General features: G+C 43.8%; 1 protein-coding gene across 1 annotated transcript in view; it reads right to left on the reverse strand.

Moving 5' to 3' along the window:
* SOX5 (SRY-box transcription factor 5) overlaps nt 1–17,185 on the reverse strand; it is a 279,452-nt gene that overhangs the window by 21,864 nt on the left and 240,403 nt on the right. The window contains exons 10-11 of the mRNA XM_066549577.1: nt 12,811–12,988; nt 7,606–7,751 (exon numbers count right to left, since the gene is read on the reverse strand). Coding sequence (XP_066405674.1) covers nt 7,606–7,751; nt 12,811–12,988 — 324 coding nt within the window. The remainder of the gene's footprint in view (nt 1–7,605; nt 7,752–12,810; nt 12,989–17,185) is intronic.

The following is a 17,185-nucleotide window of genomic DNA, read 5'->3' on the forward strand; positions in this document are numbered from 1 at the left end:
TTCTCAAGTCAGTGTCTTTAAAAGCACTGAAGGCATGACAGAGCCCACTGAAATAAAAAGAGGAAAATCCTCAATAACCTGGCAAGGGTCAGGCCCCTAAGGTGGGTTTTTTTTTTCTTTTCTTTTATTAATTCTTTGTTTGAGAAAGAATGACTTCATTCATAAAGTGTATTATTTGGCTTGGAAACAAATGGATGGGAAGCAGCAATTCTGGAGGACACTGAGGTCCTGCTTTTCCCTCGTGATGCTCTCTCAGAGACAGCAAGTCAGGACTTTCACATGAAAATGCACACAGGACTGGCCCTGCCCATGATTTTGAAGAAGGAATAAAAAGGAAAAGGAAATCAAAGCAGAATGCTGAGATGCTGTTTCCTTCTCAGGAAAGTTGTTAGAGCAGAGGCACTGACCTCAAGCAGATCCAGCTGTAATCTGCCGACTGCAAATAGGTTAAGAGTTCCATGACCCAGTTTCTCATCCAGACTGATCCTTGGGCTGACATGGCCTGCAACTCTCTGTGAACTGTTCAGCCACTGCACCTTAATTTCCTGAACTCCACGGGATGGAGACAGTGATGCTTTCCCACCACTGTGAGGAGTTCTGAGGTCTCTGGATGAAATGTGCCATGGAAATTTTAATCAGGGTCTTCCCAGCGAGTCAGAAAGCTGGTACAGCTGATCAGCCTGGAAAGGAAGCACCAGCTGGGGGACAGGGGTGGCACACTAAAATGAAACAAGAGGAAAATCACAACCCACACAGGATTTCCTGGGAAGGAGGGTCTGCATGCATGCAAAGAGAAAGCAAGAACACAGACCCTGCTTTCCTGGCAATTGTTTAACTAACAATGGGTGACTCAAGTGCACAGCAGCAATATAGCCACTACAGAATACTTTTTCCCCATTTTTCCCTAGAAGGAATTCAAATTCTGCAGGTACTGAAATGATGAAGGCTGCTGTACCTGTGCTTACACTTCTTCCAGCCCTGCTGAACAGGTCAGGCTGAGCCCTCAGGAGCCCAAATGGACACAAATCAGAGAAGAACCAGGCCCAGCCTCTATTACACTGGAGAGAGGTATACTGCACTGATGCTGAGTCCCCAAATGAGCTGAAAGCCCCAGTGACTTGAGCCATGTGATCACATAAAAATAATAAAAAATCTCAGGAAGTAATAAGATCTCATGGCTGTGGGGCACGGCTTAGAACTTAAACCCAACGACTCCAAAAGCTCCGAAGTCGTAACAAGGACTCCACATCACTTGTATGGTTTTACTTTCAGGAGGAAGTTTATGCATCTTTATTGGGTTTCATAAAACTTCCACAAGAGCATAAACAGCTGCAGTGCTCCCTGACCCACCCTGGGCTGTGAATGCTCCCAATCTCTGCCCCTCGGAGTGAACCAAGTCTGAATTCCCATTTGGAGTTCAGCACCTGCCTGGACCTAAGGTTCTCCCCTTGACTGCTGCTCTCCTGAACCTCGGCTGGACTTTCACACACACACATCCGTGGGCAGAACCCATCCCTCCCTCTGCAGGCTTTGTTCTTTATAGCCAACCCTGCCTATGCATCCCCGCCACCACAAGGCACTGAGGACACCCAGAAATATCCATAGCTTGTCTTTAAAAGATGGAACTGGGCATTTAATAAATGATGGTCAATCAGGTGGGGGAAAAAGCAGTGTTTTAAAATGAAGAGCTAAAATCTTTGGGGGAATAAAAGAAGTCCTCCCTGCAGAATCTCTCTCCCTCTCATGCGTAGGCACTTGCAACTGAGAGTAGTGGCACTGTGACAAAAGCAGCAAAACCAAAGGCAGGCTCTGCTAAAGGAAAAGGGGGAGGGGAGTTCTTCCACTGGCCATCTGTGAAAACAAGGCATGTGGCCATTAGATGGAGAGGCTGTAAATATAAATATACACAAGCTCCACAAAGCAAATGGCAAAAAAGAAAAAAAAAAAGGGGGGGGGGGGACAGATAATAAGTGGATAAACTTTCAGGTGAAGTAAATCAAAGTGTTTATTACTCTGTGTTGGGCAAAACCAATTTTGATCCTTGCAGCATGCAAGCCTGACCTGTGTTTTTTAAATTAAATTTGTGCCAAGTTTCAGGAGAAATGGCAGTGGGTGCAGCAGCCCTGTTGAACAGGGCTCCTCGACCATGCACCACCCTGTTGGGGCTGCTGACTGAAGTCTGACACCTGGTGATGGGTGGGTGATGACATGAGACCTGCTTGACTCGGGACACGCTTTCAGAACTTTGTGCTGACAGCACCCACAAAGAGGACTGCAATCCCCACACAGGAATTTCTGCTGGCAAAGGGAAACAAACTCAGACAGAGAGTAGGGAGAAGGGTACTAAGGGGGATGTGCAGGTCACTGCTGCAGGACACAGCCCGGTCCCACACTGTGCCAAGGGATCTCTGCTCACCCTGCAGGAGAGAACAAGAGCACCATTGCACTGACCAGCTCCGCTGAGGTTTCACAGAGTGGGCTGCAGGGTGTATCCATCAGGTCTGCTGGGCTTCCAGGGAGAAGTGTGTGTAGTATCTGTGCCTCACACAGCCTCTGAGAATGCTGAAGTAAAATTTTCCAGTAAAATACGACAGAGATTATGAACCTGGGCAGGTTTCAACTCCTGCAAAGTGATCTGGCTTATGATGTCAGTACTGTGCCTCTGGGGTAATTTTCAGTGGGCTTCTCCTGCTTGCACCAGGTCTCAGTTTCAATCATCACAACTTCCTCAGCCTAGCCTGACCCACGGCCTCTCAGTGTCTGCAGCAAGGCCAGGGTTCCTCTGTTGTGCCAACCCTTCTCTTTTCTTCTCCTGCCTGCCCTTCTGTCCTGCAACCTTCTCTTGACTTTCTGGTTCAAATCTAACCATTAGGGGAAGCAAAAAAAGAAGTTATTGAAGCAAAATTCTCTACTGCAAGAAAAATTTAAATGCAATGAATTAAACCAGCTCCTCCATGTGTGTTCAGTAAAGTGAGCTCCAGTGTTTTATTTCTCAAAGGCAGCAGGAGCTGCGGGATTGAGATCCTTAATACTGCCCTTCTTCCCAAGGGGAGAGCAGGGCCGAAATCCATTTCAGCTCAGCAGATCACAGTGGTGTCCTAAGAGTTAACTGTGCTCTCCCCATCCATCAGGCAGCCAGCGAGGCATCAGAGGGGATGATGGATGTAAAATTATTGCAGGGCTGCCACCCGAGACACTTCCTGCCATTTGTAAGCAGCGCTGGAACCGACACACTTTTTTCATTATTAAACATCCACATTAAGTCAACATTGGTCACTGTCATCCCACGTTTGGCACTTTCTTAAGGGGAAGAGGGAGAGCTGGGGGTGGGAGTGGGGAGGATGGAGGGAGGAGGGGGGATTGGGAACGGGAGCAAAGGCATCCTGAACCCCGTGCTCCATGAGGATGAGTAATGGGCTGGCTCACAACGCGGCAGTAAATATTGTTACAAATAGCTCTTTAGTCACAAGCCAGCAGACAAGTACATGTCAGAGCCTTTTAAAAGGACACACTGCAAGCAGTAACAGGGAGAACTTGCAGTGCAGGTTCAGCCCCAGCAAGGGAAGGGGGGATGTACTGGGATGCACTCAGCTGGGAATGCAGCTCCATCCCTGCACATCAGAAAGGCTCCTGGGGTGTCCTCACACAGCTGGCCAGCACTCAGAAAGCAGTGACAAGGAGGAGGAGGTGCTGCCTGTGTGCCCTGCTCCTCCTCTGTACAGCCCTGAGCAGGAGCAGCGGGGATCTGTGCCTGGCCATGTGCATGTTTGGGTGCTGCCCCTGCAGAGTGCCCAGCAGGCTGGGTGCATGCACACCCTGCTGGCTCTTTGTGCTTGTGTACACCTCCCTGGCTGCTCTGGGGCTGAGCAGAGAGGCCAGGGCTCCCTGCCTGTTGTGCTGTTTACCCCAGGTAACACTGTTTATGTATGAGATGTATCAAGCTATAATTAACTGTAGATGACAATTACATATAAAGCTATGCTCTCGGGTTTCCAAGAAACCACAAAAACACACTCTTCTCATTTATACAAGGAAGTGTTTCCAAGAAAAGTAATGTAAAAATATGTTTTACTGCATTTGCAATTAAAATAGGCTTTAGTGAAATCCGTGTTCACAGTGATGCTCAAAGTTTTTACTGTAATCCTCTGAAAATCAAAGCCGTCAAGATGGTCCAAGTTGGATGCCCAAAAAGTGACTCACCCAAATCATCTTAGCCGTTTTTAAAAATCTTTTCTTATGTATGACTCCCTTTACACAGCTTGTCTCTACTTCCACAAAATTCCTGTCTGACTCCTGCCTTAGCTGGCATGTCTGGCTGTCCACAGGGATCAACCCCTCTGGGAACATCAGCAAGAAAACAGGACACATCTGAAGAGCCCAAAGAGCTTCAACAGAGACTCCCAAAGATGATTTCCAGCCCCAAGCCAGCCCAGCTACCCCTGACAGACAAGTCCCCACCAAGAGTCTCCAATAAATGCTGGGAATGGCACAGAGCCCCCTCACTGGAAGGCTGCAGAAGCAATTCTTGCAATAAAAAGCTCATCAGGGAATAACAGGCCTCCAAAAGTACACTTCCCACTGCAGCAAAGAAGGGAGAAAAATCTGGGATAGCCCCAACAAGTGTTTGTTACCTATAAATATAATGTGCATTTCTAAGTACTAATATGCCCAGGGATCTACAGATATACATTAGGATAAAATAAAATAATTACATCTTAATTCCACCCCCCATCTCCAATTCTCTGGTCAGGAAGCAAAAGTGACAGACAGGATGTCTCCAAAGTTCAGGGGCTGCCACTAAGTCCTGTGGTGGGACCTTGAGCTGCTGAAAAGGGAAACTCTGTAAAAAAACTGTAGCACTATTTCTTGCCAACCAAATTCCAAACTATCTCATTCTCTGCCTCTGAAAACAGAGAGAACCAGAATAAAGATTAATTAAAAATGGCAATACTCGCTGTCCTCTCAAATCTTGCTCTTAGTAAAAAAACCTTAATGTCCAAGAGCAAAAATACACAAACTTTAGAGAGGCTGGATTGTTTGTCTGGATATGAACATCACACATTAAAATAAATCACAGAACCAATTAGGTTGGAAAACATTTCTGAGACCGTCGAGTTCAAATCAGTGAGCCCCAATAAAGTTCTGGCATTAATTGTATCAAAACCCCCAAAGCCTACAGCTGCTTTAGAAAAATTCTCTATTGAGCAAACCATTTTTTCTTCCTGCTACCTTGTAAAAGAACTCCTGTCTGCCCTCCACGAGCCTAGCAGGAGGTATGAATTAGAGAGGAAAATAAACTTCAGCTGAGGTTGAGGGTGTGAAGTGAAAACAGAAGGAATAAGGAGAATCCCAAGAATAGGAAAGTAACAGAATAAAGTGAATGCAGATGGTTCCACTCCTGTTACTTAATCAAAAGGCTGTGCAGAGTCACTAGAGCCAGCATAAAGTCATGTGTTAGAACAACAGCTGATCTGTATTAAAGAAGATTAACTGGCAATGCCATGGTGGAGGGCCTGGGATTATTTTATGTGCTTCCACTGCCGAACAAGCCGTCAGCACAATTACTGCCCTCCGATGTGAATGACTGATCTGTAACCACAGCTAAACAGCATGCTGCTTAGGGGCCTGGGTGCTTCATGAAGATGAATTTCCATACCATCAAAGTGCTTTTAATGGGCTTCCTGATCCAACCAACAAGGCCTGCTTTGCAAGTATATAGAACTCAGGATGAAGGCTTCCTGTCCAAAAGGATTTGGTCGGTTGTCACTTGACAATTCCCAGCCAGCACAAGGGAGGAGAGGGGGGAAGATAGGTACAGTTGTCTCTGCTTTGGAGGATTAAAAAAAAGGAAAAAGAAAAAAAAGGGTACAGATGCTTTCTGAATGTTCTGAATGCAACCAACTGCTGTATCCACAGCTGAATTCAATGCGCTTAACAAATAAGGGCAATTTAGCTATGCTTGCGAGGAATAGCTGGAGTCACTTTGCATTAGCATCTGCCTGAGTGTTAAAGTCATTTCTACATGGGGAGCATAGAAAAGGAATTTCTGCTCCGAGCATCCTTTCAAGAATGCTTAAATATTTGAATATAAATTCCTTTGTGCTTGTGATCACTTCTTATATCTGACACTCTGCTTTTCCCTTTTCCCTTCTGGTGCTCTTCTCTGTGGAACACCATAAACATGCTCCAGCCCTCTCTTTCTCTCTCCCCACAGCAGCACCCTGGCTCTCCTGAGACAGAGTGGAGGTACTGCCACATACCCACTACACTGACCTCTTTTCTCCTTCCCCTTCCTCTCCAGAAAGGGATGGAACTGGAGTCATTCCTACATCACTGGCACCCGGGACAGGCCGATGGAAATAACAGTGCAGCGGTGAGAGACTCACACGGACACTTAACATTCATTACACAGGCTGCTGGCTTCTCACAGCTTATTGATCAAACTCCATCTAAAACCAGGCACAATGGAAAGCCATCCAAATCAGCAATCTGCTCGTTCTGGACAATATTGTTTGACTCGCAAGCTTCCCAGGATGACTGGGTTTCAAGTTTCTGCTAAATAGCTGATCATTTTTATTCAATCTATCTGCCTGCCTGTCTCAGTGAACTGCACAAGACCTTACAGTGGAAGTGCTCTCAGTTAAATGTAGCTGACACCAAATGTGACAACCTTGTACTGTATCACCCCAGAAAATATAGCAGGGAAGGAGAGGAGCAAGGGGAAGCCTTGCTAAGCACACTGAGATGAGAACAGAGCTGAGCTGTGTATCCTGGGTGGCAGCATTGTAAGGACAGCTCACAGGGAATGTGGCAGCAAGCACTGGCAGGTCTATTTATCCTCCATAAGGTGTACACAGAGACATCAGGCACTCACTGAGGAAAGAAGCAAACCCCAACCTCACTGACAGGCACGGCAGTGAGAGCACACACGAATTTCACTAGAGAATACCCACTTTGTTGGTATTTTGTTACAGCACAGCTTCACAGGCCAGTCCAAGAGCAGACAGTGGTAAGGCCTGTACGTTCTGCCGCCTCTAAGTTTCACTGCAAATATTTGGTGCAGTTTGTGCTGTCAATTCTCTGCTTTTCAATTCTGTTCAGTCATCTAACGTGATGTGACAGTGCTACATTGCAATGGTCACAAAATATCATCTATGACGACCTCACGAGGCTAAATACCCAGAAGCTGAGCCTGAGTATCAGCAAAGCTTATGTTCCTAAAGAAGCTTGAATATTTTCAAATCCAGCTCATCTCACAAACACATGTAAGCATTTCCATAAAGCAAGATTTCCACTTAGACCCAGAGATTTCCAAGATCACCTTCCCTTAATACATGTTGACAGGCTGGAACAGAAAATTAGTGGTCTCCAAAGTTCTCGTGAGGGCTTTAAGCATCTCTGCCTCCTCCCCACTCTCCCCCAGGGGTCTCAGGTCTCTCTGTCATGTCATCTTTTGGCTTTTCACTGTTTTTGAACTATTCTCTTTCAAAAACGGGGAAGGAAAAATAGAATAAGGAGGACGAGAAGGGAGGAAGAAGCTGTGTATCTGTGGGGAGAGGCAACAGAACACTCTGACCCTTTGCAGAAGGAGTCTGGGAAACTCACTTTTTCTGTCCTGCAGTTATTGAGACCCAGGCTGTTGACCACGGCCACCTTCCCATCCAGCACCTGCTGCTCCCTCCGTAGCTGCTCCTTCATCTGCCGCGCCTCCTGGATGGCCTTGGTGACAGCATCGTGGTCATTTAAATAACCTGGGACAGGACAGAAGAAAGGGTGCCTTAAAAACCAGAAAGTCACAGGAAAACACTTCAGCTCCCAGCAGTGGGACGCAGTTTATCATTATTAATGAGAAGGAGTTAAAAGGCAATGCCCACCAACCTGTGTGCGCTCTGCAATTCTGCTGTTGTTATGATAGAGCCACCTGGACACAGAGCCTGGGAAACCTCAGTGCCAAAATCCTCACTGCTGCTATTTGATCCCATTAGTCTCAATATTTCCCTGACACTGCAGAGGCTGGCCCTGTGCTCTGCATGCAGCAGGATGGAGCTGGGTACGAGTCAGGGGAAGCTTTGATCGTGCCAGCAATCCCAAACTCTTCAAAACAGACCGTTTCATTCTTCCCCTTCTCCAACTTGTGAATACATTAAAATAAACCACAGGTGGCGGTGGTTTGCTATACATATGAAATGCATAATGGCTGGGAAGAAAAACCTCATCCACTGAACACTCCCCACCACCACCTGTCATTCATAAATGTACAAGAAACCACAGCTACACGGACCTACATTCCCACTCCTATTCATGCTGCTAATAGTAGGTCAAATGTCCACTGTTTTGCTGCAAATTCACAGCCTAGGGCTTAGCCTTAGTAGTCACTGAATTATTTCCTTTTAAAATGTTACAAGCATCACCGGCCCAGCTAATACTATTTAATTTTAAATGTGACACTTTGTCATTTTTTTCCTTTAGCGTACCGTAGATTATACTTATTATGATCTGCATGTGATTTGTAGGGTAGAATACTGATGGGAGACTCCAAGCCCCAGTCTATTTCTCAGATATTAAAGCAGAGGCTAATATCTATCAACCTCCCTCTCCCCCTGCACATCCCCACACGTGTGCACACACACACACACACACACACACACACACACACACACACTTCTTTCTGTCTTTTAACTAGGGCATAAAAACAGCATAAAATGAATCTGTAATATGAAATTGCCCAGAAAAGGGACTTCTGTTTGTGACATGAGGCTAAATCTAACCAGATCCATTGGTGAATTGTGACAGATGGAGGGACTGTGAGACAGAAGGCAGGCACTAATCACACACAAAATGACCGGCTTGCCTCAACATGTTCCATGGATTCCAGCAAACTTTACACCCTAATCCATTTTTAGAACAAAAAACATCTGGGCCATAAATCCTCTAATCTGCCAAAACACGCTATTAAATCCCATGATTTGTTGAAAAACACTAAGATTAAAGAAAGGAAATATAAAATGGCTAACTGCCGTGTTAGGAAAGTGTTATTAATACTCTTTCTTTGTCTCAATTATGAATGTTCTGTTCCTAAAGAGCCTTGTCTAATCATGTCAGATTACACATCCCTGTTGTATTGCTAGACTCTTCTATCTGATCTGCTGATTGCCAAAAACGCAGGACATTGTCTTGCTGCTTGAAACATTTCTGGGGAAGAAGCTGATGTCAGATTAGTTCAGTGCTGCGCTGCTGTCAGGATTTTAGCTTGGTCTGGGGTTTTATTGTTGGTTTTTCTTGACTGTGGAGAGAGTGGGACTGATATTCCCATCTTCCTTGGAGAAAAATAGCTCGAAAGAAAAGTTCCTGTGCAGTTGGACTGTTGCTAATTGCACTAACAGCTAGCTTTTGGCTAAAACCCCTGGAACCCTGAGAGTTTTGTATGAAACAACTTGATCCACCTTGCTTTTATCAAATGACCCAGTTCAGTAATTCCCAGCCAATGGAATTCCAGTAATTCCAGTTTTCCCAGCATAAGGAAGAATATAGCCTGCACCAGCACAGCTGATTTTTCTTTTTTTTCCTTTTCTTAACCTCCATTTTACCAACTTGCCTGATTTCTTCCCCAGTTTGCATCTGTTAACCTTTGCATCTGATCAACCTTGCATGTAGTCAGAATAAATTAAAAAAGGAAGCAAATAAACAAACAAACAGCAGTATTAGTGCTGCTTTTGCTGTTGTCTAGGTATAATACTTTCAGTCTGTAACAGAGCCAAATTTGCCTAGGAGCTGGAATTCATGCCCTTCTCCAGACTATTTGGCTTTTCCTGAATACTGCTATCTTTGAGACAGTTTGGCACATGACAGTGAATAAAAGCAAGCACTCCTTATGTTTTTCAGTAGCTGCCAAGATGCTGGTGTGCAGGGAAATGATTAATATAGAAGCGAGTTGAATGTAAATTATTGTTGTTTAGGGTAGGTGGTGAATTATTGACAGAGAGGGGAACTGCATTACATAAAATGAACTTAGTTCCAAGGATTGCCAAACTAGCACAGAGATGTTGCAGATAATGGCAAAGAGCAGGGAGAAGTTGTTTCTGTTTTTAGTACACGGACATATGCCTGCTCCCAAAAAGAAAAGCTTGGATTTAAAGTCATCCATGGAGCCATGACATTTGTGACTGCTCAGTCTGTAGCACCATTTCTGTGCTGTGGGGATGGCTCAGGCAAGGGCTGAGGAGCTGCAATGCCTGAGTGCAGCCCTGCTGATAATCCCTGAGGCTCTGGGCTCCTGTCCCCACAGAAAGATGAGCAATACACAGCATTTCTCCTTGCCATGGGAGCCAAGGGGCCTGAGCACAGAGAAAGTTTAATTTGCAGCTAGGGGTGGTACAAAGGGACACAGCCCAGCTGCATGCAGCAAGGAGGGCTGTGCACACCCGGGACAGACAGCCTGTGCCTCGTGCTGACATGTCACAGACATCTTTTATGGAAAGGAAAATCCTAAATCCTTTCCTTAGGATTTTTCCTCCTGAGAGGCTGAGAGGCCTCAGGAGCAAAATGTAACCAATGGTTATCTGCTGCTGTGGAATGCAGCAGGTGCATCTGGGATTGGGCTCATGTGGTTGTTTCTAATTAATGGCCAATCACAGCCCAGCTGGCTCGGACAGAGAGCCCGAGCCACAAACCTTTGTTATTCATTCCTTCTTTTTCTATTCTTAGCTGGCCTTCTGATGAAATCCTTTCTTCTATTCTTTTAGTATAGTTTTAATGTAATATATGTCATAAAATAATAAATCAGCCTTGTGAAACATGGAGTCAGATCCTGGTCTCTTCCCTCGGACTCCTGTGAACACAACCACACTGACAGCTCCATCAATCCAGAGGTGGAGGTGCCTGACAAGGGGCTGAGTGCTTCCCAGGGGCTCTTTGTGGAGGATTTATCCCTCAGGATGAGAAAGGGATCCAGCTTCCCTGCCACGTTAGGGACCACTGTAGCTTTGCTAAAAACATCACCAAAGTTTCTCTGGTGTGCTCCTGCTGGAGGGTGACGTGGGATTTCACCCAAGCTCACCAGAGTTTCACCATGGCCATGAGCCCTGCTTGCTGGATCTGACCCAGCAGTGAGCAGGAGACTGTGCAGGCAGTCCAGGAGCTTTTCCTTCTTGCAGTCCTCCAGTTAAGGATAAACCTTTGCTTAAACCTTTGCTAGGAGTGTCCATCCAGCTCCTGCACCAGCTAAAGACAGCTTATCTTACACATACAGCATGCACAGTGATACTGCTCTGCAACCTCAAAAAGTCACTTTCTATATTTGTAGCAGAGAGATATACAGCAGTGAACTCTATGTCATTAACAATAACTTAAATATGTTATCTTTTGCTCCACAGTTTTCCATGGTTGCTTAATGGTATAACACATTAATTCTTCTTACAAGAGTGACCTTTAAAGCTCTGTTCATCCTCCCAGCTTTTATCCAATTACATTATCACTCATTAAAGGTACAGCATTTCAAAATCTGCACCTTGTTAGAAGAAGTAAATTGCAGGGGTCTCAAACCCGTGGAAAATAGCAGGTGTGCAGGGAAAGAGGATTGGAGAGGGGAGAACAAGAGATGTCTTGCTGCTGAAATGTGAGTCAGATGCTTAACTTCCCATGGAAATACAACGTTCCCTCTACGTAAGGACAAAAATCTAATGCGAAAAAAAAATGAAATTCAATGCACAGTGCATGGAGAGCAGCAGGGTCAAGCAAATTGAATATAAAATACATTACTGTGCATCACAGTTAAAGAGTGTAGGGTTAATAACAACAGAGACATTAACAATTAGTAATGTGATATTTAAAAAATATTTGTATGACTCTAATGTGTCATACCAAATAAATATCACTGCACAGCACGGCTGTATCACAGACACAGCTTCTGATAGGTTTGACCTAGGGCTTCTTTTGGGGTTTTCTGTGCTACCCCTGAAAGTGGCAAGGCAGGAGATGCTCTAGGAGACAGCAGAAAAAGTACATCTGCCTCACTCAATTCCCAAAACAGAGCTTGATTTACACAATGGAGCCTTGATCCAGGTTATACTCAATCCCTTCATGGAATACAACATTTTAGAAGGATCAGGAATGGGGTGTGTGCACATTTTCCTTACACACACAGAGGACAGTCCCTGGAACACATGAGAGTTATGAAATTACCTGTAAGACTGTTACTATTTAGATGGTCCTTAGGCAAAGACATCATTTTGGCAGGAGGAGGAACTATCACTATTTTCTGGAACGATGTTAAAAACAGCCAGTCAAGACTTTTTGCAACACAGGGCAATAAATCTGGGGTTTCCTTGAATGAACCTGGTGATTGCTTTGCTTATTACACCAAGGTAAAATAATATTGCAATCAGCATTTGGATGGACTAAGGATTGAACTCGTAATTTTGGAAAGATGTAGATTTTTAACTTTAGGTTAAAAGTTTGTTTCTGAAAGCTCATCCATCACTTTTAGATGACAGGGTACAATATCAAGGGTCTCCACTGCCCACCATCAGCAGGTCACTGTATGTGTACCATTAAAAACCAGCATTCATCAGAAGTTAAAGCAGCATCTGAAATGACACAGGCCTTTGTTTTCTGACTCTGTAGAAGCTAAGATATCCCTCCTGAAAGGAAAGTCTCTGAGCTTCTGCACCCACACCAACCAGCTGGAGCATGATGGGCACCCTGGGCAGCTGTGGGCAGGGCTGATAAGAACCCCTTCCCAACAGGAGCTACCCCTGGTTCTGAGGGGGACACACAGAGGGCTGGGTGGGACACACACAGGGCTGAGCTCACCTATTGTGTTGGCTCTGGCCGAAGGACTGGCTAATGTTGCTGGCACGGAGGACTTTAGTGAGCTGGCCCCACTGTTTATTCTCAGAGCTGGCATGTGAGGAGAGGTGGGGGACGTGGGAGATTTGCCATCAGATGTCTTGGGTTTGGCTGAAAGGTTCAGAGGCTGGGCCACTTCATCCTGTGGAAGCAGAGGAGAAAGAAATGTTATCACCCAAGTGCTGCTGGCACAGCTCTGCCCAGCCAAGGCAGGGGCTGCAGCTCCCATGGACCCAAACCTGAGAGCTGCTATCACACACATGAAGATCAAATGTGATACCAGCTTGTCACTCCAGCTTGGAACTGCAGTGACTGATAAACTGGAAAATTAGTGTGACATGATCAGAGAACATCATCCACTTTGTCTCTGAAGAAATTATTCCCATCCACAAGACATTCGCTTCTATCATGAAAATAAAGAGCAATTTTATAGCTATATTTTATTTTGGATCTAATATTCACTAATAAAAAAAACCTGAAGACCATCTTCACTTAACACTCAACCACCACTAACCAAACTGGGCAAACAAGTGAATAGGGGTTCAGTTCGTTTTTTTATGGGGTTTTTTGGGGTTTGTTTTTTTTTTTTTGTTTTTTTTTTTTTTGTTTTTTTTGGTGTGCCTTTTCTTTGGTTTTTTTCTTTTGTTTTAACTGGTATTTTCCCCTGAACTTAGAATCCCAAGCACAAAAACACGATAGGAAATCAAACACTTGTCTTCCACCTTAACAAAATAACCTGGGTAATTCTGCACACACCCCCAGATGTTTTTATCTGGTGCAAAGCTGGACTTCTGGATTTCAGCAATGATTATTATTATGTCAAAATAGAAAAATTGGGTGACATTTTTTGCAGGGTAATGGAATTATTCCTAAACCTGGCTTGATTACAGACAAGAGTGACAGACAGTGCTATAAAAAACATTAGAATGCCAAGTAATGTATTTTTGTTCGACCAAAGTAAAATACAATAAGAAAAAGAAAAAAAAAAACAACAGAGAAGGGAGAAAAGGATTTTCAACAAGGGGAACATTTTAGAAGTGATTTTAACTGACTTTAAATAAGCAGAACTAATGGATGTGATATTAGATCAAATCATCACATAATAGCTTGGCTCTTGTCTGACACTGTGACTTAGAGAAGTCATCCTTTAGCTACAAGGAGTGCTTCACAGACAGCTGGGCTCCAGCTCTAGGCACTGGGAAACTGATTCTGGCCTCCCTAAATTGTAACTACATCTAGTTTTATAGAATTATTCCTGACTTACTTACAACAGTGCAAAGCTGAGTGAGATTAGACTCAGCTTTCGGTTTTTGTGAGCTTTTTTTTTTGGTGTTTGAGTGTTTTACTGTTATCACCAAAGTCTCTGTAACTATCATGTAACAGTGATTCTTTTCCACACAGGAAAGAAGGAATTTTACAGCTGCTATTGCTCATGGAACTATGATGGAGATGTCTCCAAACATAAAGACAAATCTACAAATCTCTGTCATGCAACTTTTCCATTGCCTCTGAGCAAAGCACCTTTGTTATATTTGATTATATTTCTACATTTGGCTATATTTCTACAGTTTTGTGACAGTCATAGCAGATAAACATTATCAGAGGCATAGTGGACAAAGCTGTCATCCTTAAAGTGATGCTGAAGCCATCCTAGAGGCAACTTGTGCATAAAATAAATGGGAAAAAAATCACTGCATAGAATTGCCTCAGGAGCCTACATACTACACTCCCAGAAGTGAATTAGTTACCTAGATGGCAGAGTTCTGTTGATCTGCCAGGAGATTTAGGCTGCAGGGTTCAAAATGTCACCAGTAAAACTGATATTCGACATTTTTAGAAGGGATTTGTTACTTTACAGAAATACAAATCCATTGTAGTAGAATACAATAGATAAAGATAAAATTAGAGTAAAATAAAATACCAGCCAAATGGAAGGGGATTTGCTTTGCTGCTCCCCTGATTTCAATTAAAAAATAAAGAAGTCTCACAACATTCCAACTGTAGTGTTGTGAAATCGGTACTGAGTTAGTTGCATTGAAGTTTTGAGTACAAATGAGCCAACAAACCCACCAAAGACAGTGACCCTGTGCCAGAGAAGGATCCCTGAACAGCCAAGCCATGTATTTATCTGGAACTCAGCCTGAGCAGCAAAGCAAACCTGCCCACAGACCTGCTCCCGCTCAGCCCAAGAGGGTTTGGTTTCCATGCACGTTGGATTCTTGACCTCTGCTGAAAGTCTCACCAGAAGGGGCTGATCTGTCTCAGCTATGGTGCAGAAAGCTGCAAGGTGCTCTCTGCCCAGAGAAATCTGGCAGAGCAGCAGCAGCTCAGGAGCAGCAAGTCCTGGTGGGGATGGCTCTCACCATGGCAAAGGCAGCGTGGGTTCCAACCCAAATCCCCATTGTGAAAGGCTTCTTCAGCCTCATCCTCTGTCCCTCAGCCATCCTATCCCTGTAAAGCTTATTTCCTTCCCTCCTCTTGCTCCCTCTCCCTTTTCTCAGCTCTTCTGTTCCCTTTTTTTCAACCTGGTGTGAAGGCAAGGTCCTGTCCAAGTCCACTGCTCCAGGGTGGTTCTGATCTCGTTTAATGCGAGCGGTTTTTCCCCACTGTAGGTATCAAGCAATGAGGCTGTTTGTGTTGCAACTATTCCTGGGAGTAAGAATGCTCCTCTTCATTCAAGTCAGCACAGCCTTCTCTGAAGCCAAGAAATATAAGGCCTTGTGGAAATAATAGAAGCCGACAGCTCCAGAGCTGATAAATGTCATTCCAAATTGCCCCTTCATTCACTTTCATTGTGTGCTCAGGCTAATGGTAAATTAATCGGAGGTCACAGAAGCTTGCTTCTCATAAAGGAGGATAAGTAAACAATTTTCAGCTATTATATATATTTACAAAACGATACTACTTCACTGTTTGGTCTTCATAACATTTTTACTTCTGTTATTTCCAAGAGCATTCTCAAATCCTCGCTGGAAGTCAAATGCATTAAAAATCCTGCGTTGCATCAGGATTTGGTAATAACTTCAGTCATTTCCTTTACAATAGTGGAACTACACTGATTTATTCCAAAGGACTCTAAAAAATATCTGGAGGACAAGTAATAACATACAATTGTGCTAAGTGTGAAGATGATTGTTAGGATCTTCACTCCAGCCAGTGAAACAAGTTACTCTTGTCCCTTTCTGCAGCCATCAATTCAGAATCCTCTGCTCTTCCAGCTTAAACCAAGAACTGTGCTGTCTTCATTACTGATCTGAGCCTGTGTAACCCCAATAAGAATTAGATGCTAGTCCACCTTTATTTTTTAACTATAAAATCTCCCAGCTAACATTCTGACACATTACAGATTAGCAGAATTTTCCCAATTATGCCAGACTGCTTGGGCAAGTAAGAGACATAAAAGATGAAGTCCAGATGTAGCATCTTCCCTTCAGGTAGATGGTATCTTTCAACAGCCAGGAGACTTGATTTTATGCAGTGGATCACAGAATCTAGGATTACTCCCTGCACTCAGTTTTTATTAGAGAAAGCATTGATTGGTCCCTGCCTTTTTTTGAAATGCAGCTATTCTAAGATGACATTGAAAAGGTGGGTTTTTTTCCCAAGCCAGGATTTTTTAAAGAGTTAAAGTCAAACATTTATTTATATATCAGCCAAAACATTAATGCTGAGACTAGAAGACGTTAAGACCCAAAAGGCTTGTAATGATATAAACACAAATGTGATGAAAATAAAGTATGATCTTGATTAAAAGTTATGAAATGCCTCTTTTAAAGTAGCACATTTGTCTTACAAAACAAAATTCACACAGGCACAAAATAAATGTAGAAAATAAAGCATAAGCAAAAACACAGGAAGAGGGGCTAATAAAGTGTACCCACAGAAAGCAAAGCACTGGCAAAGAGATTCCCATCCCCTGCATCACAGCTGGGTCACAACAGTTGCTGCTTTAGGGAGAACTGATTTGCTTCCCAGGACTGCAAGATTCATTAACCAAAACTTGGATTCAGGGAACTTTAAATCCTTGATTTTCTCTAGGTTTTTTTCCCAGGTTGTATCTAAGTATTTGAGGAAAGAAAGAACCCTCCACGTACACCAGAATTTGGGGTAAGTAAAATATCCATTGAATATTTTACTTGAATATTTGGGAGTAAGTAAAATATTCATTTGAATATTCATTGAATATTCAAAATATTTTGTAGCTTCACTCAACCTGGATTAGTATAACTCTGAGCTGTCACACTTCAAACTTCAGCCACAGAAAATCTCCAAGTTCAAGTGCCTGACATGCCACACAAATGAAATGCTGCTGGCAAGCTGAGTGTGGATCACACTGCTT

The sequence above is a fragment of the Molothrus aeneus genome, chromosome 5, assembly GCF_037042795.1.
Source record: "Molothrus aeneus isolate 106 chromosome 5, BPBGC_Maene_1.0, whole genome shotgun sequence".
Classification (NCBI taxonomy): domain Eukaryota; kingdom Metazoa; phylum Chordata; class Aves; order Passeriformes; family Icteridae; genus Molothrus; species Molothrus aeneus.